Below are 24513 nucleotides of genomic sequence, written 5' to 3' on the forward strand. Positions count from 1 at the left end.
AAAGTGCTGTACATGCAGCAACTAACATATACAACAGTAAAGCAACAAATCAGTAACAAAGATGGTAGAAAGCACCGAACAGCAAAACCAAGAACAATTTCGCCATCAAACATGCCGGGTTCCCTCTTGTTTTTGTCGGACGGAGTCAGTCACGTTGCCAGGTGGTTGAACAAATAGGCCGACTTTTGCAAGTCTGGCTGCTTTATCGCTGCCAGCATACATAGTGTATGTATTACATAATCTCCGATTGTTTTATCGCTGCCAGCAAATGTAATGGACGTATGATGTCCCTGATTCAGCGGGAAAAGGTCCAACAATTATTCTTCACCTAATCTCTTCACCTTTAAATTCAAGAGTATTGAGCCCATCTATCAATTTTATTTGAGAAACTTCATTATTTTTGGTCTATATACCTAAAATTTTTTGCCATTGTTGAAGTTAAACCATCCCAAAAATTAAATCTCGATTACAGTTTCAACCGCAGTTCTGGTGCAACTAAATTACATTTAAACTCGCTTTAAAAATACAATTTAACAAGGTTTAAAGAGAGGTCCAAACTTAAATCAGTTTTATTTTAAACTAGGTTTGGTGCAACAAGATTTGAATTTAAACCATGATTTAATCCAGTTTCAGTTAATCGTTGTTGGTGCAATCTGGCGTGGTGATTGAATACTGATTTTATGCTGAATGACATTAACAAACCATTGTCTTTCGCACGCGCTATTTTGAACGAGGACAGACTTCCGCCTCCAAAGAGTGACATGCATGCAGGATACGTCACAGGAAATAAACAAATTTGATTGGGACGTCTCGTTTTGAACCGGGGCCCAGCCATATTGGAGGGCAGTCTTTCCAAACCCACTTTCTTGGTGGTCATGGCTTGCCAGGCTGGAAAAAAAGCAACCTTTTTGTTGTTCTTTCCTTCATTCATCCATATAAACACACACATGAGTGAAATGTACACTTTTTGACATCAATTTCCGCCAAATTGTTTTGACATCTAATTTACAAATGAATTTGCATCCTTTGGAGAATTATGAATCTGATATGCTCCCACATTTCCCCTCTCCTCCTCCGTCTCCGCGTCTTAGGCCTCAGGTAGTGACCAGCCCATCATTTCCTAAACACATGAAAAAAATATGTGGGGCGGGGTGGGTGACCTGCTTGAAAGTGTGCAGCACTTCCTGCCTCTGGCTGAAATGTCTGAACAGTAGCTGTAGAGCTCCGGACACCAGCGGCGGGTACTCATGCATAGTGAGGTGGATCAGGACACGCAGGAACATGCGTCCGCCTTCGTCGTCCACTTCAAGAATGCTGTTCCCCTTCCTGCATGTGCATGCGCACACGCACGCACGCACACACACACACACACACACACACACACACACACACACACACTCACGCTCAGAGTCAGACACAAGTTACGCAATTACACTTCAAGCACTCTGACGCACCCGACTCCAAACATCGCCTCGGCCTGCTCTCCAATGTGCTGTAGGTTGATGGCAGCTGCAAGAACAGACATTTGTTATCTTGGAGATTGTAACTACCATTGTCAACCCCCAGACCTCCTGCTGCCCTCTGCCTCCCTCGGTGAGTGGGCATGCGCACCTGTGTGCTCTACACTGGTCGTGGCATCAGCATCAGCCAGCGAATAGACATCCTCAAATTCTTTCTTGAAGACGGACAGCAGGAAGGACAGACGGTAGTCCAGGCGCACGTTCAGAATGAACTGAAGACGACAAGACAGTCAACCATCACCGTGCCGCCTGTAGATACAATAATACCCTTTCAAAAGTTGATGAACAAGTAAGCGTTATGTTAACGTTAACCTGAACCATTCTTTTATGCTGGAGAACACATGAATATTTCCCAACTATAAAAATATGAAGATTAACCCTCATGTGCTCACAAAACACTTGAAATCATCCTGCCTAGTTCACAATCATTGGTTAGCATTCTGTGAAACACTTCAGTCATTCTACAGTAGCAGGGTCGTGTATTGTTTTTTTCCTTTTGTTAATTTAGGGCTAAGATCTTGAATAAATAGATTTAGATTGTGATTAGCATTGATGTACTATTATTATTAACAACAACAATGAAAGTTTTTTTGTGTTTGTTTTTTTAAAGAACAAAGAGTTCAAGTTTGATTTCGGGTAGGGCTAGGGAATGCTGGTTCCTCGAGAGGCATATCGTACTTGTTTTACATCCCTTGATACTCCAACACACCTGATTCAATTGTTCATGATCATTTCAGGCCTTGACGGAGCTTGCTGATGAGTTTATCATTTTAATCAGGTGTGTTGGAGTAGGGAGGGATCTAAAATAGGCAGGATCTGGCTCTCTAGGAACCGGAGTTCCCTGCCCCTGATTTAGGGGAATGAGTAGAAAGTAAGCATGTTGACATTACTATCATTTCTAATTGTTGTCAACTTGTTTCGGTCTATTGAAAATAATTTTACCATTCTGCTATGAAATTAATGCAAAAAGTAATGACATAACGGAACACATACTGGACATTAATACTGGCACATGCTGGACAGTTCAATATGGGGACTGCATGAAAGAAACGGGTGGAGAGGATGGGTCAGAAGTGAATCTTCGAACACACCAGCTGGAGGCGACTGTGAAAACTTTTGATTGATCTCAGATGACCATCATCTTTGGTTTTGTTTGCCTATTGTTCAAGTGAATGGACTCAGCAATTACAGGCTCACTGACCTGCAATATTTCCAGAATCTTCAGCTTTGTGTCCATTACCGTCAGGCCTATCTTGTCGATGCTGTCTTTGGCCATTCGCTGTCCATCAAGCACAAGCCCCGCCGTCCGGGCCCCCGCTCCACCAAATAAGGACTGCTTCCTACTGAGGACCATGGTTGTCATCATTTGACCCATGCCATGGATGGAGCGTTTCATATTCTTCCCTTAAAGGTGGAAAAAGAGTGACAACAATGGGACATTTCTGTAATGTTTCACAAGAAAATGATCAATAAATGTTTGGGATTGCAGGATTCATAGAGATACATTTTAGTTGCAGTGGACATTGACCCCATCATCATCATACACAGTATGTTAAGGCTGTGTTGCATTCCCTTGCTGAGATGTCAGCAGGACTAGTATTCCTTTCCTCACCAAACTCCTCCCATTACTGTTTTTTTTTGACTCATTAACAACCAAAAATGCATTGCACTTGGATTTCTGATTGTCGGAAAGGACTCCTTTTCAGCTTGATAGCGTACCCCAACTTCAGTGTCCCCCAACAAGTTCAGGGATTATTGCTGGGACAGACACCAACCCACTCCTCAACAATGGAGTCACAGAATATGGCTGGGATGTGGTCAAAGTTCTGCTGAATGTGGGAGTTGGAGGACATCCATAGGATGTTCCTGACAGGGGACTTCAACAGATGCTTCCAGCAGGCCCTGACAATATACAGTAATCCCTCGTTTATCGCGGTTAATGGGCACCTGTCATGTTTCGGTTTGGGACCGACGGGTGGCACTGTAGGGCTCTCCCTGCAGCTGCACACCTGTTAGTCATTATGTTCTTATTAGTTGTATAAAAGGACTCCCGCCCGAACACTCAGTGTCGGGTCATTGTTTGCTCTTGGCTACTGTCATGTTTGTTTGTTGTTTTTTGCTTGTTGCTTGCTGCTGTCATGTTTTTGTTCCTGCGAGTTTTTTGCCACAGTCATGGTTTTGTTTGGTACTTTGGACTGCGTTTGTTTTGGATTTAGTTTTCTCTGTTTCAATACCCTTCTTCAAGTACACCCTGCTCCTCCCTCCTGCCTGCTTTTTGTGGTCCACCACCACCACGCAACGTGACAGAAGAATCCCTCATCTAAAATCTTTTTTTTTCCCATTGAGTAACAGGTTTCATAAAGTACCGAGTGACTGAAATGAAGAGTATCACTGAGATGCACAAACCCCTCCAAATGGGAAAATGCAATACAATGCAAATACACACCCTATTTTAAAATAAAGTGTTGTGCTTTTTTTCCACAGATGGAAAACACACAATGGTGGTGAGTGTGGTCGCTTATGAAAAGACTCTTTCCGCCTGACTCATGCAAGTTATGCTAGCACCTAGTGGCAATAACCTGTATTTTTTTTATGAGGCCGTGGGGGGGGGGGGGGGGGGGGTGGAGGGGGCCTCATTTGAGGTGTAGTATTTTCTTGTTCGACTGGATATATTTTAGAGTACAGGCTACTATTGGATAGGAAGGGACGAGACTAATGTTCTGATTGGTTTACTAGCAGGTCACCTGATCCTTCGTCATTGATCAGTGAGGTGCCATGGGAGGGGTTGGGACCACAGTCGATGATTGCCAGCAGGGTTCTAGTGAGTCGCAGCAGCTCAAAGAAGCTGTAGAAGCCGAAGTAGATGAGATGCCGCGCCAAGCTCACAACCTTCACAGGGAACAGGAATGAAGTCAGAAGAGGAGGCAAAAACTGAAGTGTTCTTGGTGCCTAAGGTCCCTGCGGACCTCATAGGTCAGCTTGTTCTTCTCCTCATTGTGAAAGGGCAGCTCCTCGTTCAACACGTTGTTGAGATACTCCTCCATGAAGACCATGGTGTTGGCGAAACGGTTTTTCTTGTTGTCTCTGCTGTCATCCATGTTTGAGTCGTAACTGAGGTGGGAACACAACACAGTTTGGTTAAAGGGGACATATGGTGTAAATGTGACTTTTTCACAGTCTTGTGGTGCAGTAATTCCTATCCAGTGTGCCAGGGCACAGTAGTGATGGGAAAATGAAGCCTCATGAAGCAATGAGGCTTTCCACCCAACTGGTTCGTTACTGGGCCGAAGCATCATGAGGCTTTATTTGTACTACTGCGCCATCATGTGGAAAATAAATGTCATGACAGACAGTGATTAAAATGATACCATGGATTTGATGTAGAGGTAAAATCGGGCCAAAAAAATCCAGCCCGACCCGGCCCGAGCAATTAACTTGATTTGCAGGTCCGAGCCCGAAGCAACCCCGACATTTCCTATTTCATTTGTGATGACTCGGGAGCAGGAGGGGTGATTTGTGATAACAAATTAAAGCCTGTCTTTTGTCACGAAATCTAAGTTAAACAAGTCTGTATAATTATTTACATCTTTTAAACATGTATTTCTGTTTCTGCAGAGGGTACATTAACTGACAATTTTCCATCATTGACGGATTTTTTTTAAGAGTTGTAGGAAAAATTTAAGGCATTCCGTCATTTTGACGGGTTGAAAATTGGGCCATTCACCACAGCAGCAGTACATCCTTAAGAATCGAGCATGGCACTTGATGAGAGAGAAGCAGCGAGACAAAGAACAATGACGGCTGGATCGTAGAGACATGAAGGAGTTCTTTGAATTGTCATTGCGAGAGTTTAGTACAGTACGTGTTGTGATGAGGCCACTTCTGTTTTTTTGCGAACCACGGTCTCTCGTGGCCAAAACTATTCATGACCTCGTAATGAACGAAAAAAAAAGTCAGTGAGAGAGCGGCCCGACCCGACCCGCGGGCTCGGGCGGCCCGATCTTACCTGTCAGCTCATTGTCGTCCCGGTGCGCCATTTTAATTCGAATCACCTGCGAAACTATTTGTTGCCGGTGACGTAGGAATCCCGTCTCGCGAGGCTTCGGACGTAGCAACGCGCGTTCCGAGGCTTCGGGCGTGGCCACATGCGTAATCGACACATGCCTCGAAGCGCGCTTCGCAGATTTTTTTTCCGGTTTACTTGGCACACGCATCGGAGCCTCGGCACAGTGGGGCACATCACTAGGGCACAGTATGGCACGTAAGCTGTTAGGGTGTGCCGCAGAAAATTATAAAATATCACATAATTGGTCAAAAAATTACTAAATATTCTTATTTATTTATAATGTATCATGTATCTGTATTCATCTAGCTATGCCACCGTTTTATAGTGACAGAACAATTACTGTATATTCCACACTATTTTTCACACTATAAGGCGCTTCAGTGTATAAGGTGCACCTTCAATGAATGGCCTATTTTAAAACTGTTTTCATATATAGGGCGCACTGCATTATAAGGCACATAGAATACAATCCACAACAGTGGCTGCCGTTGTGTTGTGCATCCACTAGATGGAGCTATACTAGGGGGAATACAATACAATACAGCTTTATTTATACAGAGCTTTCACAACCACTGCAGCTGGAACAAAACACTACACAGAACATTTAAAATACTACGTCTGAGAAATCAGAATATTGATCCATATATAAGGCGCAACGGATTATACGGTGCACTGTCGGTTTTTGAGAAAAGTGAACACTTTTAGGTGCATCTTTTAGAGCAGAAAATACGGTAAATGACTGCTTTAGATGATTTTTGCTGGGTGTCAAAAAAGTCATATGGTAATGTGGTAAGGAGACCGGCAAGTGGAGGCCAAGACAATGAGGCACACGTAATCAAGAAGCCTTTATAAGGGAGTAGTGTACAGTGTTGGGTCATGTTCCTTTGCAGTGGAAACACAAAAATGAGGGTATTTTGATGAGCGGTCACCGTAATCATTTTTTTTAAAATCAGTAAAAAAAAAAGCATAAAAAAGTAATTGCATTACCAAGCTCAATTTGTCTGTTGGTTTGCATAAACTCAATATTAAGGGCCGAGCATGACCACAGCGAGATCACCTATTGTTTTTGCAGGAATTATTATTATTAGATGTAGTAGTAGTAGTAGTATTCCTGGTTTTGTCATAATTGTCATTATAATTTCTAATAATAATAATAACAATAAAAATAAAAATATGTCTGCAGCGCCACCTAGAGTGGAAAAGAAAAAAGAACTATACTGGTAAATTTGACCTAGTCCTACGAAAATTGGCAGGCATGTATGTGTAGCACCCTGAGACGTATAAAAAAAAGTCCATTGTGGCCAAAGTAAAAAACAGGAACTGAGCTATGAATTTTTGCAAGTCCAATCTTGGCCCATTTTTGCACATTTACAGGGGTCATACTTTTGCACCCCTGTCCTAGACTATTTATCCAATTGATTTTAAACTGTGGCTACATCATCTTAAGACATGGGACAACAGGGGGGAAAAAAATCTTGAGTTTTCGAACGACTATATGACAAGGGCAGAGAATTGCTTTGTAACTTCCCTGGAGAAAAATCCCAAACCTCACATTTATATAAATAGTTGCATCCTGAAGATGTCTCTATGATACATGCACATAGAGCCACCAAGTGATGACGAAATATATTTTTATTTACAAAAAAAAGTTATGTATATTTATATTTTAATGTACTTCAATGTACGCTGAATACATCAAACTAGAACATTCTCAGAAAAGCCTGAAGATGTTTCTCATGCTGGTGGCAAACGGTTTGGCCGATGTCATGCCGCAAAGTCACAGTAACAATAAATATTGCTGTTCCTTGACCTAGATGGTCCTATCTTCTTCTTTAATAAAAGTCAAGGCCTGAAGCGATCTTTGAACTTAATATCGTAGTGGCAATTTTGAGGGTCTAAACATGCACAAACATGCACACACATCTAGCCTGGCAAAACAATCAATAGTTTGTTAGTTTATGATGCATTTTTAAAAAGAAAATTGTCTCTCGAATGCCCCTTCGAAATTTTAGTAGTGCCGGTTTTAAGTTTCACCTATCCATCTATTCATCCATTTTCTGAATCGCTTTATCCTCACAAGGGTCGCGGGGCATGCTGTAACCTATCCCAGCTGGCTTCGGGCAGTAGGCGGGGGACACCCTGAACCGGTTGCCAGCCAATCGCAGGGCACACAGAGACAACCAACTACCCACGGTGACACTCACAACTAGGGACAATTTACAGTGTTCAATCAGCCTGCCATGCATGTTTTTGAAATGTTGGAGGAAACCGGAGCACCTGGAGAAAACCCACAAAGGCATGGGGAGAACATGCAAACTGCACACTGGAAGGCCGGAGTCGGGATCGAACTCACGACCTCTGTGAGGTCGACGTGCTAACCACTAGATCACCGCCCAAGATTCACCTAATGCTACAAAAATTTGGTGGTATATGTAACAACCCAAGACTTACAAAAAAAGTCTCTTGGAGGCATATGCTAAACCATACAAGATATCCGCCATTTTAAAATTACTTTGAATTTTGGTGCTGCCTGGACTACAAAAGCTGCTGTAACTTGACCCACACGGTCATAGCTTGTCAATATTTGACACATCTAAAACAGGCAAGACAGCAGCCCTTGAGGACCGGAAGACCTCCACCTTTATTTTTTTATTTATTTACTTTATTTATTTCTTTGAAGTCAAGATGGCGCCCGAGTAGGCAGCCGTCGGCAAGTGCTCTCATGAGCCTTGCTTTTTTTGTTGTTTTTGTGTTTGTTTTGTCACTTTGTGTTTGTTGTTGTCGTGTGGACCTGATGTGGACTTTTTTCAGCATTTTTTGGCCACGACATTCATCAAGGAGGAGACTCTGTGCTTGGTGGTTGCGCCTTCTCGAAAGCATGGGTATACCGGCACTGTTTTTGACTGGGAGGAATGTCGGCGCCATTTGACTGTCGTTGCTGGACAGTGGCGCTTGTGTCTTGCGCCTGTAATGGGCAGCATTTTTCACAGCCCCGCTTTGTTCAGCAGAGAGATCGATGCTGTTGAACGGTCTGCGGCTGGATGGATGTAAGGCTTGAGGATCCGACGATGAGAAGAAAGGAGCGTTAGCGCGGAGCGCCGATGCGGATTTGGAACTGGGAGTCGCGGCTTGGAGTTTGAAGCGGATTACGTGGGTCAGGAGAAGTGAACTAATCTCTTTTCGTCAATGGACGCTACAGCTTCGTGTTTGCTTTCAAAACGTAGCTTGTAGCAGATGTGTGAACATTTTCAGCATGACGTCTCTGATCCACTGGTGAAAGGACACTTTGATCCTCTCCTCTATCATCTATCACTGCTTCAGACAACAAAGTGTATGCAGAAAAGTGGTGAAGATTGCGCGACTGTCTGTGTCCTATATGTTGTGTTGTGTTATTTTTGTTATTTTGACTTCAAAATGGCGCCTCGAGAGTGGCTGCCTTTCCAGCAGCTCCTATATTTTGTTGTTCTACTTCTTCCTTTCATAACGTTGCTGCTATGAATTAGGAATGTCTCCATTGCGAGACTAATAAAGGTTTTCTTTTCTTTTTTCTTTTTTTTTTTTACACATTAAGTCAGGGGTCCCCAGCCGCCGGTCCGCGGACCGGTACCGGGCCGCAGGGCATTTGGTCCCGGACCGCACAGAAAGAACTTGCCTTATTTCCGTTTTATTTATTTCGGAATATGAAAGATGTTTTGTTTTGAAAAATTACCGGATTCTCCATTACATCCATCCGCAGGGCATTTGGTAACGGACCGCACAGAGAGAACTTGCCTTATTTCCGTTTTATTTATTTCGGAATACGAAAGATGTTTTGTTTTGAAAAATTACCGGATTCTCCGTTACAGCCGTCTGTGTCACACTTGACACACGTCAAGCCACGCTTCTCCATCACGTGACCGATTACGCTAAAAACAAAACGTCGGAGCTCGCAAAATGAGTAAAAACATTTCTGGAGATCGCAAATGACGGCGGCCTTAAAAGTACGTTCGAGACAACTGGATTAAAGTTATGGCTGAATACTCTGAGATCGCCACAATAGCACTGTTGCTATTTCCGACATCCTACCTGTGTGAGGCGGGGGTTGTCTGAAGCAACGGCGACTAAAACAAAATTACGAAGTAGACTGGACATAAACCACACACTTGAGGTGTCATTGTCTCCTATTACACTGAGATGGGACCGTCTGGTTGCAGAAAATCAAGCTTGGGGCTGTGGTGAGTCGTCATTTTCATGCACTTTGAATTTGCGTTGTATCGTATTTTGAAGGCATTAAACATTACCATAGCGATCAGAGTGTTGCGGCCAGATTAGACGCTCCTTGTGTTTATTATTATATTTCGAAAACACCACAGTTTTCATGCAGCTCATACCATATTATTTTGTTGTATTATTTCCACCACACCTTAAATGTCGGTCCCTGAAAATATTGTCTGACATAAACCGGTCCGTGGGACAAAAAAGGTTGGGGACCCCTGCATTAAGTCACGCTACAGATAAAGCAGCCGTGGCTAATGAAGGTTATCTTGTTTAAGATAAGATAAGATAGCTTTTACTTGTCCCACACTGGGGAAATTTACAGTCTACAGCAGCAAAATTGGGGGTAGAAAGAAGAAAGACGAAAAACAAAGTGTTTGCATTCACAAAATAAATGTTTCAGTTTCAATGTACACAGTTCAATTAAGTGCAATATACATTGAGATATAGATAAGGTGGCTGTGCTATTTGCAATTTACAATTACATAACATATTACAATTGTTTTTCACGTTATTTTATTTTTATTCAGCAGCCTGACAGCAGTCGGTAGGAACGAGCGGCGGTGTCTCTCCTTGCAGCGCGGGTGTAACAGTCTCTGGCTGAAGGAGCTACTTAGTGCTGTCACAGCAATAAAGCTTTCTTATTCTTACTGGTGCTGCTACTTGGCTGAAACTGAACTACTGTGTGTGTGTGTGTGTGTGGATGGGGGGATTAGTGAAGTGAGGCTAATAACTGCAAACTCCCATGACGACTTACTCCTTGATAGTGATGGAGGTGGGGATTTCGGTCCAAAGTCGGGCAAACTTAACAGGCGTGACCAGTTCTTGTGGGTCACGGTCCACGTGAGCATGCAGCATCAGGCGACAGAAGGACGCTCGCAGATCGAAGGGCAGAGTCTCATCCATCATGCACAGAAAGATGAGCTCCACATCCAGCTGCTTGGAGATTTCATCAATGGCCAGGTACTGGCGGTCCAAACACATTCTGGCAAAAAGCTTCAGCTGGTACCTGAGCAGATAACATATCACACTTTCACAAGGATAATGTCAACATTCATGCCACAATCCATAATCAGTACTACGAAGAAGTATTAAGGCCAAAGTAAAAGAACAAAAAAGATACTGCGCGACATTCTAAATACTCATGTATTTTCAAAATGACAAGCAGCACATTTTCATGAATAAATTCATATTTTCTTATAAAAGGGGCCATATAGTGTAAATTTGACTTTTAAATTGTTTTGCATGTACAGCGAACCCTCATTTTTCACAGGGATTAAGAACCTGCGAAAGGCGAAATCCATAAAGTAGTCAGTGTCACTGCTCCGAAAGGTTTTCTTCCTAGTTTTGGAAGACCTAACGATTTGGCCAATGTTCAACAGCCTTTCATGTCCACACGTCCATCACTGAGGAACACTATTGTTTTGGTGGAAAATTAATAATAATAATAATAATATTAATAATAATGCATTTTATTTAAAATCGCCTTTCATGCCACCCAAGGACACTGTACAGACAATAAGAAAATACTATGTAAAAATTAGTAAGCGAGATATTACATAAAAACAGGACATAAAATCATAAAAACATAGGAAATGGAAGAGCTATGTGTTGTAGGCAATCCTGAACAGGTGTGTTTTTAGAGGGGGTTCGGTGAATCGGTCTCAGGGGTTCGACGGAGCCCTGCCATGGAGGTTAAGACACACCCGACTCAACATGTCAATTAGTTATGACACGCCCGTGTGGCCAACACTGGCTGCAGGTGATCACATTACATTCCTTGTCCAATCAGTGCTGCGGGAAATTTAGTTTGCTCACTCGTCAATGTGTGACTGTCGTGATAGTACGTTGTATAATTTTTAAAAATTATACTTATGTCTTGAAACTGTATTTACTTTTTTCTCTTTTGTCTTTAAATTGTATTTACTTTTTTCTCTTTTTTTAATAAATGTGTTTTTTATGTCTTGTATTTGTAAAAAGTCATATTTTTGTTTTTCACTAATGAAGTGTTCATGGAATGTGCATATGAACTGGTTGGGTTCAGTACCTCTAACAAGGTTAAGAACCACTGGTGTATAGAAAGAAACTGAAGTGTGTATTCTGCCCATATTTAGTCATTCTGTGTAGCTTTCCCATGCCCGCAGCGTAACTTGGCGTCCTTGAAGCAATCATCATTTAAAATTGGAACACTCCTTACTGGAGACCTTGTAGAGACGCACAGACATAGGAATGTACCAGTTGATACAAGCTAAGAATCAGTTTAGGAGAAACGAAAGTCCTGATGCCTCACCATGAGTTTTGGTACCGCCCTTCTGATGATATAAATGTGTTGTGAATCACTTCCTTCTTTGCCCTCGTGACCACTGTAGCCATTGTCTGTAAACCGCGGGTGCCCGGAATATTCTGTTATTAAAATCTTCAAAGAAACTGTTCATCGACTCCAGCCTGTATTTCGATAACCAACATCCTCCTCATCTGAAATTCAACGAACACGCGGGGGAAAGAAGGCCACTTTGCCACCAACAAAACCAAAGACAAAAACCAGTTTTTGTTGTAAACGTAAATGTGGCAAGCTGTACAGAGACGAGACGAGACTCCATAAAGAGACTGCAACACCATATATAAGGCACATTGGATTATAAGGCATGCTGTTGGCTTTTGAGAAAATTGAATGCTTTGAAGTGTGCCGTACAGTGCAGAAAATATGGTACATAAAGCGCGAAACAATCACAATGGCCCTGAAGAAAGGGTAAACTGCCAAAGGAATTGGAAGCACTTGAGATACAGGACCAGAAAGATTGGTGCTCTTCTTCTCGCTTTAGCTTTACAAACTGATGGCGGCGTGGGCACCCGCCACGACTCCTCTTGTTGCATGTTGTTTTGAGAGGGAAGAAATTGCATCTGTGCTGTAGCACATTTGACAATAAAGTTGTACTTGACTTGACAAATGAGAAAGCACTCACTAGTGACAGCGTGAGTGTGTCAATGAAAAATTAGATTATAAAAGTATCCCACTGTATTCTGCCCCCAGTGATTGTATTACATTGCAGCGCCGTGCCCCTAGTGGTGGAAGTAGTTAAAACCACCCAAAATAGCATTACAGTACAGTAAAGTGCCCCTAGTGGCGGAAGTAGTTAAAACTGGGTCGTCACTTTGATTCATCACAGTGGAGAGATGTGATCACATCCACTTCCATCCTCTTTCTTTTGACAAGTTCAGGCACAACCTGTAAGTACATTTACACAGTTGTACTCTTTGTTGTGCAAATTATTTATTGGCATCAAGTCAAGTACAACTTTATTGTCAAATGCACTGTATGTGCAACATAAAGCACAGATGACATTTCTTCCCTCTCAACCAGACAACAAGACAACAAGAAGAGCCGCTGCGGGTGCCCGCGCCACCATCGACAGAACAGTTAACATAAAATGACAAAATAATACAACACAACACTTAAGACACTGACAGTCACAAAATCTTAACCACTTGTCCTGCATACACTTTGTTTGAAACGTTGTTTGAAACAGTTATAGATGAAAGAGGAGCGAATCAAAGTGTCCTTTTCACCAGTGGATCAAAGATGTCATGCTGAAAATGTGCACATGTCTGCTACAAGCTAAGTTTGAAAGCAAAAAGAAGCTGTAGCGTCCATTAACGGAAAAGAGATTGGCTCTTATCTCCTGTCTCATGTAAATCCGCTTCAACTCCAAGCCGCGACTCCCAGTTCCACATAAGCATCGATACTCTGCCCTGACCTCCTTTCTTCTCATCGTCGGTTCCTCGAGCCATGCATCCATCCAGCCGCAGACTGTCCAACAGCACCGACCTTTCCACTGAACAAAGCGGGGCTGTGAAAAATGCTGCCCATGCAGGCGCAAAACACAATCGCCCCGGGGCTGTCCAGCAACAACAGTCAAATAGCACCGACATTCCTCCCAATCAAAATCAGGGCTGGTACACGCGTGCTGCCAAGAACGCAGAACCACCAAGCACAGACTCTTCTTCTTCGACGAATGTCGTGCCAAAAATGCTGAAAACAATCCACATCAGGTCCACACAACGTAACAACACCATATGACAAAACAAAAGACAAAAACAACAAGAAACGCAAGTCTCTTGAAGAGCACTTGCCGACGGCTGCCTACTCGAACACCATCTTGGGGGGGGGATAGTAATAATAAATAAATAAACAAATAAATAAAGGCATACTTATACTTACTTACTTACATACAATATTTCACCAGTTAATCTCTTTCAATACTTACCATGACATTTTTGAATAAAATAGAGAATAGGGCTGTTACATGAGTGTCATGTCCTGAATTGGTATGCTAAAAAGTAGTTTTATAAGGCTTTTATTTCTTTATAATGGTGTGTGTTTTCATTTGTATCAATATTGCATTTTTTTTACCATACCTCGGTTAAAAAAAAGTAAGTATAACTCACATTTTTGAAAAAAGTAAATTATAACTTCAATTTGGCGCTGCAATGGATGCATTGCATTTCTTTTCAAACCACAACCTCCAACTTTCACAGTTGAAAATCAGCACCCCAAATCTGGGACCACAGTCCTCATTTGGAAAAGGTTGGATTGCCCTCAAGAAGGTCGAGGATGAGATCCTACCCTAAATGGAAATGGAGAAGTTCAATTATCTAGGTCAATGAGTGAGGGGAGGGTGGCGCGTAAGATTGACAGGCGGATCAGTCCAGCGTCTGCAATGACGGATACTTTGTATCAGTCTGTTGTGCTGAAGAAGCAGCTTAGCCAAAAATTTACCAGTTGAATGTTCCTAGCCTCACCTATGGTCACAAGCTGTGGGTCATGATTGAAAGAACAAGATTGCGGGTACAGCCGGTTAAAATTAGTTACTTCTGCAGGGTTTTCAGGCACAAATCTCAGTGTACAAAGGCAGATGAGCCAAGTAAGAAGTATCTAAGACACCTGTGTCAAACTCGAGACCCGGGGGCCAGATCTGGCCCGCCACCTCATTTTGTGTGGCTCGCTAAAGCAAATCAAACATGTCAACTTCTATGATGTTTGCTAAAATCTGTACCAAAGTTTCTAATTCTTGTATGTAATATATAAAAGATATTGCAGGTTTTCTTGTGACCAAACCCTCATTACAGTAACTTCAACTATAAATGAATAAACCATTCTTCTTGATTCCTTATTTTTGTGTTAACAAACCTGATTTGAGACTGGATTATGATTGTTCTTCAGAGGAATAACATGGTGGGTTTTCTTTGGGACATCAAGAACATTCTGTGTTAGTTTGAAATTGGTGAAAGTATTTGCGTGTTTGAAAAATAACAAACACTGATTGCTGGAGACACCAAGAACAATATTTGTCGAACACTGTTCATTTAGAGACATAACGGCTGACCTGTAGTAGGTAAGTACGTTCTCGTCATGGGCATTGCCTTGTCGAGCCTCCTGAGCGAGCTGCCTTATGCTCTTCTCCTGCTTCTCATTGGTCTTGTCAGTCCACACCAGCCATACCTACAAGAAACAAACAAGAATTGTGCTTCGGTAATGAAGATAACACATCAATCAGTTAAAATGATAAATTCTAAACATTAAATATAATGATAAATCAAAACTAAGTTGATAAATAGAGAAAGGTATTGAAATATCCATTATGAATACAAGAGAAAATTGACACAAGAGTGCCAGGGTGTGGATGTATATAATCCCGATACAAACCAAATGTCGTAAAAATATCATGGTTAAGGGTAAAGTATGAGCCTTAATGGAGACTTCTTTCTTCTTACTTTCTTTCTGATTGATATAAAAATGATTTATTAGATATAAACACATAACGGGGTAGGACTAGATAAGTTTTTTACTTCTTCCTACTCCCTTGAACATAATAACTGTGTTGAATGAAGACTGATTTCTTTCTTTTTACTATTTTATCTACCTTGTTTTCTGTCAAATTATTACTGTATATGTGTTATGTTCAATAAACAAACAAACCAAACAAACAAATAACCCCTGACGAAGATAAACTAGAATGAAGCTAAACCGTAACAAGGAATATAGATAATAAGGATTAGCGAACACTGTGAAGTCCCTACTGTTGTTCTGATGATGATGATGATTATTATGATGGGCCAAGCAGCATTTGCTCCTCGCACGGTGGGATGCCTCCAAGTGGCGCGAGGGGGGACGCCGGGGCTCCTGAGCCCCTGCTGCGGCTGAGTGCCCACCAGCCGACGGGGAAGGAGGAGGGACCTCACCGGAAGGAGAAACACCCAACACTCACCCCGCCGGAACGGAGGGAAGTAGGAGTAGCCGCCCCACAAACCTCCTTAAACAAAAGTCAGGCGAGGGCCCTTTCAGGACCCGCACGGGGCGCGACGAGGTGGGACCAAGAAGGTTCCCCAGGGGGTGGGATGGGGATGGTGAGAAGGAAGCGCAAGCAAGTCGGGATGGACGAAAGACATGTGGGTGGATGGGTGAAAGACAGCCTGGTGGGGATTCACCCCCATCCAGGCCCTAGCAGTAGGAGGGGAGTAAAGAGCAGAAATGACAAAAGAAGAGAGAGGAATGAAAGAAGGAGAGATAGGAGGAAAGGAAGGTCGGGAAGGGAAGGGGGAAAAAGAACTGAAGTTCGGGGTAAGACTGGAGAACGAGTGATAGTCACATGGAACGTGAGGAGATTGAGTGTGAGAGAAACATATAGAAAGAGGTTGAGGAGAGTGGCAGAGAGAATTAACAAAGAAAAATGGGAAGTGGTGTTGATGACGGAGCTAAAAGCAGAAGAAGACGGAGTGGTGTGGTTGAGTGAGGAGGAGGAGAAGCCCTCGCGTGGTGGGATGCCTCCGAGTGGCGCGAGGGGGGAACGCTGGGGCTCTTGGGCCCCAGACGCGACTAAATGCCCACCAGCCGGCGAGGAAGGAGGTGGGGTCTCACCAGAAGGTGAGGTGCCCAGGCCTCGCCCCGCTGGAACGGAGGGGAGTGGGAGTAGCCGCCCCACAACCCTCCTTAAACAATAATCAGGCGAGGGCCCTTCTGGGGCCCGCACTGGGTGTGGACCTTGTGAGGCAGCAGCGAGAGTCATACCAGGTGTGGGACCCGGGAGGGGGGGCAAGTCCCTGACGGGGGCCGATTGCCCGGCAGGAGGAGGAGGAGGAGCAGGTAGTGCTTGTTCATGGGAGGAAAGCCAGAGTGATGTTGAGAGGAGCGGCGTTGAGGACGTGGCTAGAGGAAGGTGGTGGTGGTGTTGGGAGGGCTTAGGCTGGTATCACTCTACCAACCGAGCTGGGGAACGGATGAGCGAGAAATGGAGAAATGTCGACGAGATATGGGGAGTCAGGTGGCGATGGGAGGGAGTGAAAGACTGGTGATTGGAGGAGACTTCAATGCAAGCGTGGGAACGAATGCGAAGAGAGGAGGTGTGTGGGGGAGGCATGGATTGGGGAGGATGAATGAAGCTGGAAGTGACTTAATAGAGTGGTGTCAGGAGCATGGTCTGGCATACGTTAATAGCTATAGGAGGTTTAGAAGGAGGGGGACGTGGAAGCACATGACAAGTGGAAAATGGTATGAGTTGGATGGATTTTTGATGAAAGGGAATGAGAGGCACCGCATAGTGAAGAGGATGTGGACGATGAATGAGTACGAACTGTCAGATCATAGGCCAGTGTGCATGAAGGTGAATGGGAAGTGGAAGAGATGGAGGACAGAAGACAGAAACCAGAGGAGAGTACCGCAGGCTAAGTGGGAGATGTTGAAAGAGAAGGAGAAGAAAAGAGAATATGAGGAGAAGACAAGAGAGAAAGGGTGGCCCGGTAGTCCAGTGGTTAGCACGTCGGCTTCACAGTGCAGAGGTACCGGGTTCGATTCCGGCTCCGGCCTCCCTGTGTGGAGTTTGCGTGTTCTCCCCGGGCCTGCGTGGGTTTTCTCCGGGTGCTCCGGTTTCCTCCCACATTCCAAAAACATGCATGTCAGGCTGATTGGACGCTCTAAATTGTCCCTAGGTGTGAGTGTGGGCGTGGATGGTTGTTCGTCTCTGTGTGCCCTGCGATTGGCTGGCAACTGATTCAGGGTGTCCCCCGCCTACTGCCCGGAGATGGCTGGGATAGGCTCCAGCGCCCCCCGCGACCCTAGTGAGGATCAAGCGGTTCGGAAAATGGATGGATGGATGGACAAGAGAGAAACTGGAGGAGTTGAGCAAGGAAGGACTGGTAAAGGAGAGTGGGTGGACAGAGTTGGCGAACATCATGGTGGAGACAGCAGTGGAAGTATGTGGAAGGGAGAGAAAAGAGATATTTAACCCATGGGCACTAGGGAGAGAGGAGGAGATAGAAGAGATGAAGAAGAGGATATGGGAGAGGGTAGACAGAAGGAACAAGAGAATGGAGACACTGAATGCGAGGAGAAGGTTGAGAGTGAGGGGAGGAGGAAGAGGAGTGGGGGAGATGGAAGAAGAGCTCACCAGACTAAAAGTGGAAGTGAAGGAAACGCGGAAGGAATTGAAGAAGTTTCTGAGATGGTTGGAAAGAGACTGATTGAGGAATGTCAGGAAGCTTGTTCTCGAGGGAGACTGCCGAAATGTACAAATGTTTGAGAAAGTTAGCAAAGAGAGATAGGCCGGATGCTCGGAGCACGACAGTGACAGCAAATAAGTTTAAGGAGCATTTTGAAAGCGTGTCGAGGGAGAGGTACGAGGAAGAACCGAGAGTGATCGAGGAGGCGGTTCAAGGAGCTGTAGATCTAAGGGAAGACAGAAGAGCGAGCGAAGCAAATAAGATTATGAATGAGGTGCCTGAGAGGGAGGAAATAATGGAGGCTGTGAGGGAGATACGAGAGTCGGCACCGGGAGAAGATGGGGTGAGAATTGGATATATACGTAGTGCGTGTGAGGAAGTGATAGAAAGTGTGATTAAGATAGTGAGGAAGATGTTTGAGCAAACCAATGGGATGAAAGCGTAAAAGTGGGACTGATGGTACCGTTACACAAGAAGGGGGTAGGACCGATAGAAATAACTACTGTATTTTCACGACTATAAGGCCCCATTAAAAGTCTCAAATTTTCTCCAAAATGGACAGGACGCCTTATGATGCGGAGCGTCTTGTGTATGCGCTGAGTTCCAAAACCTGACTGACAGCCGACACGCTGTTTATATAGAGAAAAGGCGGAAGTGACTGTGGACAGGCATGCGGCAAAGAAGTCGGCCAATCAGTGAAGGGTGGGCGTGTATATATACATATATGGAGAGAGAGAGAGAGAGAGAGAGAGAGAGAGAGAGAGAGAGAGAGAGAAAAGGCAGACGTGAGTGAGGACAGGCATGCGGCGAAGAAGTCCGCCAATGAGTGAAGGGTGGGCGTGTAAGTGGACGCTAAAGGGACGCCCCAAGCAGGTACCAACACCTGTATAGAGTGTGGCTATGTGCATTGTTGCAAAACAACTTCGGTTTTGGTTTCTAAGAACCCCCGAAAATAAATTCTACAAAGAGACATGTCTACGAAGCTCAGTTCAAACTTCAAGCCATCGGTTATGCTTTTGGCATGCGTGCCCATCTCACAGCAGCGGTGAAAAACCAAGTCAAGCAAATGAACTCTGAGCTTGCCGTTATTCCTTGGCTTGACTAAAGAACTCCAACCGCTGGACATCGGCATCAATCGGGCGTTCAAAGCAAAGTTGCGACCGGGCGTTCAAAGTAAAGTTGCGAGCGGCATGGGAACGATGGATGATCGATGGCAAACACAACTTTACAAAGAGTGAGAGGCAGCGCTGGGCGAGTTACGCCACAATTTGCGAATGGATTGTGGCTGCTTGGACGAACGTGTCTGCTTGCACTGTTGTTCGAGTTTTTGGCAAAGCCGGCATCATTTCTGTGGAGCCACATGGCAGTGAGAGTGACTCTGACAACGAGAGGGAACACGGCGTTTTTGATGGATTACCGGTACTTGCACAATTGTTCAATTCTGATACAGAGGATGAGGACTTTGATGGATTTCTGGGTGATGATTGATCGAAAAACGTGAGTACATTGTACGATGGCTAAATAAAATACAACGGAATTCAGTTTTGCTTCCGTTGCCTTTTTAAAAACGTGTTTTTAGCTTGTATCTGTATGTCTTGGCATGCTACCGTATGCTACAAGCTAATGTGTTTTTAGCGTGCGCGCATGCATGCCGTATGTTTAAGCTGGCGTATGTTTTACCACTGTAAAACTGCGCCCAATAATACAGTGCGTTTTGTCTATGTGTCAAATACAGAAATAGCACCCATTAATGAGACTGTGCCCAACCATGCGCCGAATGGTCGTGAAAATACGGTACAAAGGAGTGTGCCTGCTGAGTATGTGTAGTAGAGTGTTCGGAAGAGTGTTAGCGAAGCGACTGAGTTGGTGGGCCGAACACCCGAGGCTCCTTGATGAAAATCAAGCGGGCTTTAGGAAAGGGAGGTCCACAGCTGATGTGACGCAAATGATGGTATGAATACAGGAGGATGTAGAAGATTGTAAGAGGAGAGCTAATCAGGAAGGGGTGAAGGAAATGAATGATGATGACTGGCCATGTGCAAGACTGCTACATTTGCGAAAGGCGTATCCGAGAGTGAGTAAACCGGCGTTGTGGATGTTGCTTGAAAGGTATGGTCTGAAAGGCAGATGTCTAGAGACTATTATGGACCTGCATGAGACGACAGAGTACAAGGTGAGGGGAAGGGAGGGAGTGAGTGAAAGATGGATGCCAGGGAGAGGGTTGCGAGAAGGATGCTTCACATCACGATCCTCTTTAACATCTACCATCAGGCGGTGATGAGGCAGGCATTGGCGGCGAGGAGCCAAGATGATAGAGAAGAGAAAATGTTGGTGTGGAGGTGGATACCAGGCGGGTCGTTCGCAGGTGAACATGGCTGCGAGAAAAGGAGCTCGGAAACAAAAGAAGTGAGAGTGTCGAGTGCTCTGTCTGCGGACGACACTACAATAGTCGGAACGAAAGGAGAGATAAATGAGAGTGTAAGGAGAGTGAAAAGAGTGATGAATCAGTGGGAAGAGAGGAACAATGAGGAGAAGGAGGAGGTGTTAGAGTTTGGGACAAAAGAGGGTGAGGAGATCAGAGTGTTAGGTAGTTGGATTGGTATGCAAGTAGATGTGAAAAACAGGATCAAAAGGGCAGGAAAGCTATGGGGGAGCGTGAAAGGGTGGCTGAAAGGGACACGACTGTCAAAGAGGTGGCAAGGGAGAGTAGTAGAGGCGTGTGTGGAGAGCAGCCTGCTGAATGACTGTCAGGTGAGAACGTGGTTTAAGAAGGATGTAGGGAAAACTACAAAAATGGATGGATAAATGCTATAGGTACTGTATGTGTGGAGTGATAGGAATGGAGAACCGCTGAGACAAATGCACGAAAAGAGACTGAACATGTATGACGTGAGGAAAATGCTGGGAGTAAAATCTATTGAGTGGAAAATTGAGAGGCGAGTGTTGCAAATAATCGGACATGTGATGCGTATAGGAAATGAAAGACTAACAAAAGCGATGGTATTGGGATGGTGGGAGGAACTGGAAGGAAGAGGGAAGATGATGGGACACAAGAGGAAGACGGTGTTGTATTGGAAGAGAGTTATGAGGAATGCAGGAATGGACTGGACGGAGGTGGAGAGATTAACGAGCGACAGAGAAGGATGGAAGAGGAGAGTGAGTGAGCGTATGGATCATCTGTATAAATGGGAAAATCAGAAGGGTCACAGATATGAGGCGGGAGTGAACGAGGAAAAACTGGAGAGGAATGCTAGGAGGGTGAATGATGGGTTGGAATGTAGGTACGAGGGGTGCGGAAAAGTGTGCAGGAGTAGAGCTGGTCTAACTACGCACGAAAAGTGGATTCACCGCAGGAATGATGAACAGGTGGAGTTTGAGTGTGGGGAATGTGGGAGGATGTTTGGGTCAAAAGGGAATAAGATAAGCCATGAAAGGAGTTGCACGGGAGGAGTGTATGAGGAGGGGGGTAGAGAGGAGACAGTGTGGAGGGTGTGAAAGGTGGGTGACAAAAGCAAACTATGCCAGACACGTGAGAGGGTGTGAAAGAGTGGAAAGAGAGAATGAGGAGGAGAGGGGAGGAGGGAGAAGGACGAAGGGGGCGTGGCGCGTGGAGGGGGAGTCGGGGGAGGACGAAGAGCAATCGGGGAGGGGGGTCGTGGAGGGAGAAGGGTGACTTGCGGGACGTGTGGGAAGGAATTGTTGGTGGGGAACCTCGCGAGGCACCAGCTGGAATCGTGCCAGGTGTGGGATCCGGGAGGGGGGACAAGTACCTGACGGGGGCCGACTGCCCAGGAAGGAAGGAGCAGCATTTGCTGCAAGGTATTTTTTGTTTCTCTCAAATTTATTAGGGACCAAGAGTTCATTCTGCAGCTAAAATAGAAATGGCTTAGTTTAGCTCCCTACAAATCTTTAACAAAACATTTCACCAAGATCTACCAAAAGTTGGAGGCACAAACAGAAGCCCAAGCCCTACAAAAAAAGTCTCTGGAGCCCTACTTTAAACTCAAAAGGAAGAAAATTTCCTTTTCTGCCCAATTTTTGGCCTTTTATTGCGGTCGTATTTTTATCAAACTAGCATTTAATTAGATGTATTTCATTCATTCATTGATTCATCTTCCGAACCGCTTCATCCTCACTAGGGTCGCGGGGGGCGCTGGAGCCTATCCCAGCTGTCTTCGGGCAGTAGGCGGGGGACACCCTGAACCGGTTGCCAGCCAATCGCAGGGCACACAGAAACGAACAACCATTCGCAGTCACAACCACACCTAGGGACAATTTGGAGTGTTCAATCAGCCTGCCATGCATGTTTTTGGAATGTGGGAGGAAACCGGAGGACCCGGAGAAAACCCACACAGGCCCGGGGAGAACATGCAAACTCCACACAGGAAGGCCGGAGCTGGAATTGAACCCGGTACCCCTGCACTGTGAAGTCAACGTGCTAACCACTCGACTACCGGGCCGCCACTAGATGTATTTCATTTTCCCAAAAATTTCAATTACAATGTGCCAGTATCATGCTAGTACCCAACGTTGTATGTTAAGAAGTCAATACAATGATTTACAAACCCAGTTTCAATGAAATGTGTTAAACATAACTAAAAAGAGAAAACAATGATTTGCAAGAATCATGTTGAACTTATATTTAATTGATGGTTCACCTCTTTGTAAACAACTGTGTTAGAAAATAGTCAAAGAGTTGGAGGACAATGCTGTTCAATTTCGTTACGTCATCAGGCGCCGACAGGTATGGCAGCCTTGATTACATGCTCCCTAGTAGTATCCCTGTTTTTGTCATTTTCGTTAGTTTTTGGCGACCCTGAGCGGCTGACTTACACGAGGGAAAAGTTGCTTAGCATTGGGGAGTCTACGCTCGGTCTTTTTTCACCAGCACACGAAAATCCACAAGATTTTTTGGAGCTAATTGCGAGCGGAGCGGCTGCGCTGTACGGAGCATGGAAACGCCGCCGGAGGAGGGGGAAGCGAGCCGGCGTGCTCGTCAAGCTCCGGCAGCGTGGATTTCGAACCCCTCTCCCATTGATCCATCTTGCTAATCTACGATCTCTGCCAAACAAGATGGATGAACTTCTTCTCCTCACAAAGACCAACAAAACAAAAACCTTTGCACGTTCTGCTGCGCTCTGCTTCACTGAAACCTGGCTCAGTGACCGCCACCCGGATTCCGCGCTACATCTACCCGGCTTCCGCCTTCTCCGAGCCGACCGCGACACGGAGCTATCAGGGAAATCGAAAGGTGGTGGGATTTGCTTCTATATCAACGAAGAATGGTGCACTGATGTCACGAAGCTCGACGCACACTGCAGCCCGGACCTGAAGTCGCTGTCTTTAAACTGCAAGCCATTCTACTCGCCACGTGAGTTCACCTCCTTTTTACTAGTCGGTGTTTACATTGCGCCACAAGCTAACGCTAACACGGCGATACAAACGCTAGCTGAACAAGTAAACAAACTCGAACTAAAATACCCCGAGTCACCCCTGATCATTTTGGGCGATTTTAATAGAGCACATCTTAACCGTGAACCCCCCAGATATAAGCAGCACATCGACTGTTTCACCAGAGAAGGCAACATTCTAGACCACTGCTATACAACAATCAAAAATTCATACCGATCGATCGCCCGTGCAGCATTGGGTCTTTCTGACCACAATTTAATCCACTTAATACCTACATACAGACAGAAACTCAAATGTTTTAAACCGGTTGTTAAGACTGTGAAAAAATGGACAGATGAAGCAAAGTTAGCTCTACAAGAATGCTTGCTTAGACTGCACTGATTGGGTCTTTGAAACTTCAACGGGCACACTGGATGAATACAGACACTGTAACATCATACATCAGTTTCTGTGAGGACGTGTGTACCAACGTAGTCCTTCCACTCCTTCAACAATAACAAGCCATGGTTTACTCCCAAACTCAGGCAACTCAGGAAAGAGAAAGAGGCCGCATTTAGAAGTGGAGATCGGGCACTGTACAAACACGCCCGAAACCAATTGACAAAGGAAATTAACATCGCTAAGAGAAGCTATGCAGAGAGGGTGAAAAAACAGTTCTCTGCTAACGACTCTGCATCTGTATGGAATGGCCTGAAAGCAATCACAAACTATTGAATGCCATCCCCCCAAACAGCGAACAATAAGGGTCTTGCTGATGAACTAAACATG

The 24513-nt window shown here is 44.7% G+C and overlaps 1 protein-coding gene across 2 annotated transcripts in view; it reads right to left on the reverse strand.

Moving 5' to 3' along the window:
• Window positions 1-24513, reverse strand: part of itpr3 (inositol 1,4,5-trisphosphate receptor, type 3) — a 191980-nt gene that overhangs the window by 77704 nt on the left and 89763 nt on the right. For both annotated transcript variants that reach the window (XM_086127490.1, XM_086127481.1), the window contains exons 19-26: window positions 15225-15340; window positions 10598-10849; window positions 4487-4631; window positions 4265-4409; window positions 2722-2924; window positions 1612-1732; window positions 1455-1509; window positions 1161-1326 (exon numbers count right to left, since the gene is read on the reverse strand). In XM_086127490.1, the coding sequence (XP_085983616.1) occupies window positions 1161-1326; window positions 1455-1509; window positions 1612-1732; window positions 2722-2924; window positions 4265-4409; window positions 4487-4631; window positions 10598-10849; window positions 15225-15340 (1203 nt within the window). The remainder of the gene's footprint in view (window positions 1-1160; window positions 1327-1454; window positions 1510-1611; window positions 1733-2721; window positions 2925-4264; window positions 4410-4486; window positions 4632-10597; window positions 10850-15224; window positions 15341-24513) is intronic.

Source organism: Hippocampus guttulatus, chromosome 1 (genome assembly GCF_054856545.1).
Source record: "Hippocampus guttulatus isolate MCC_2025c chromosome 1, RoL_Hgut_1.0, whole genome shotgun sequence".
Lineage (NCBI taxonomy): Eukaryota > Metazoa > Chordata > Actinopteri > Syngnathiformes > Syngnathidae > Hippocampus > Hippocampus guttulatus.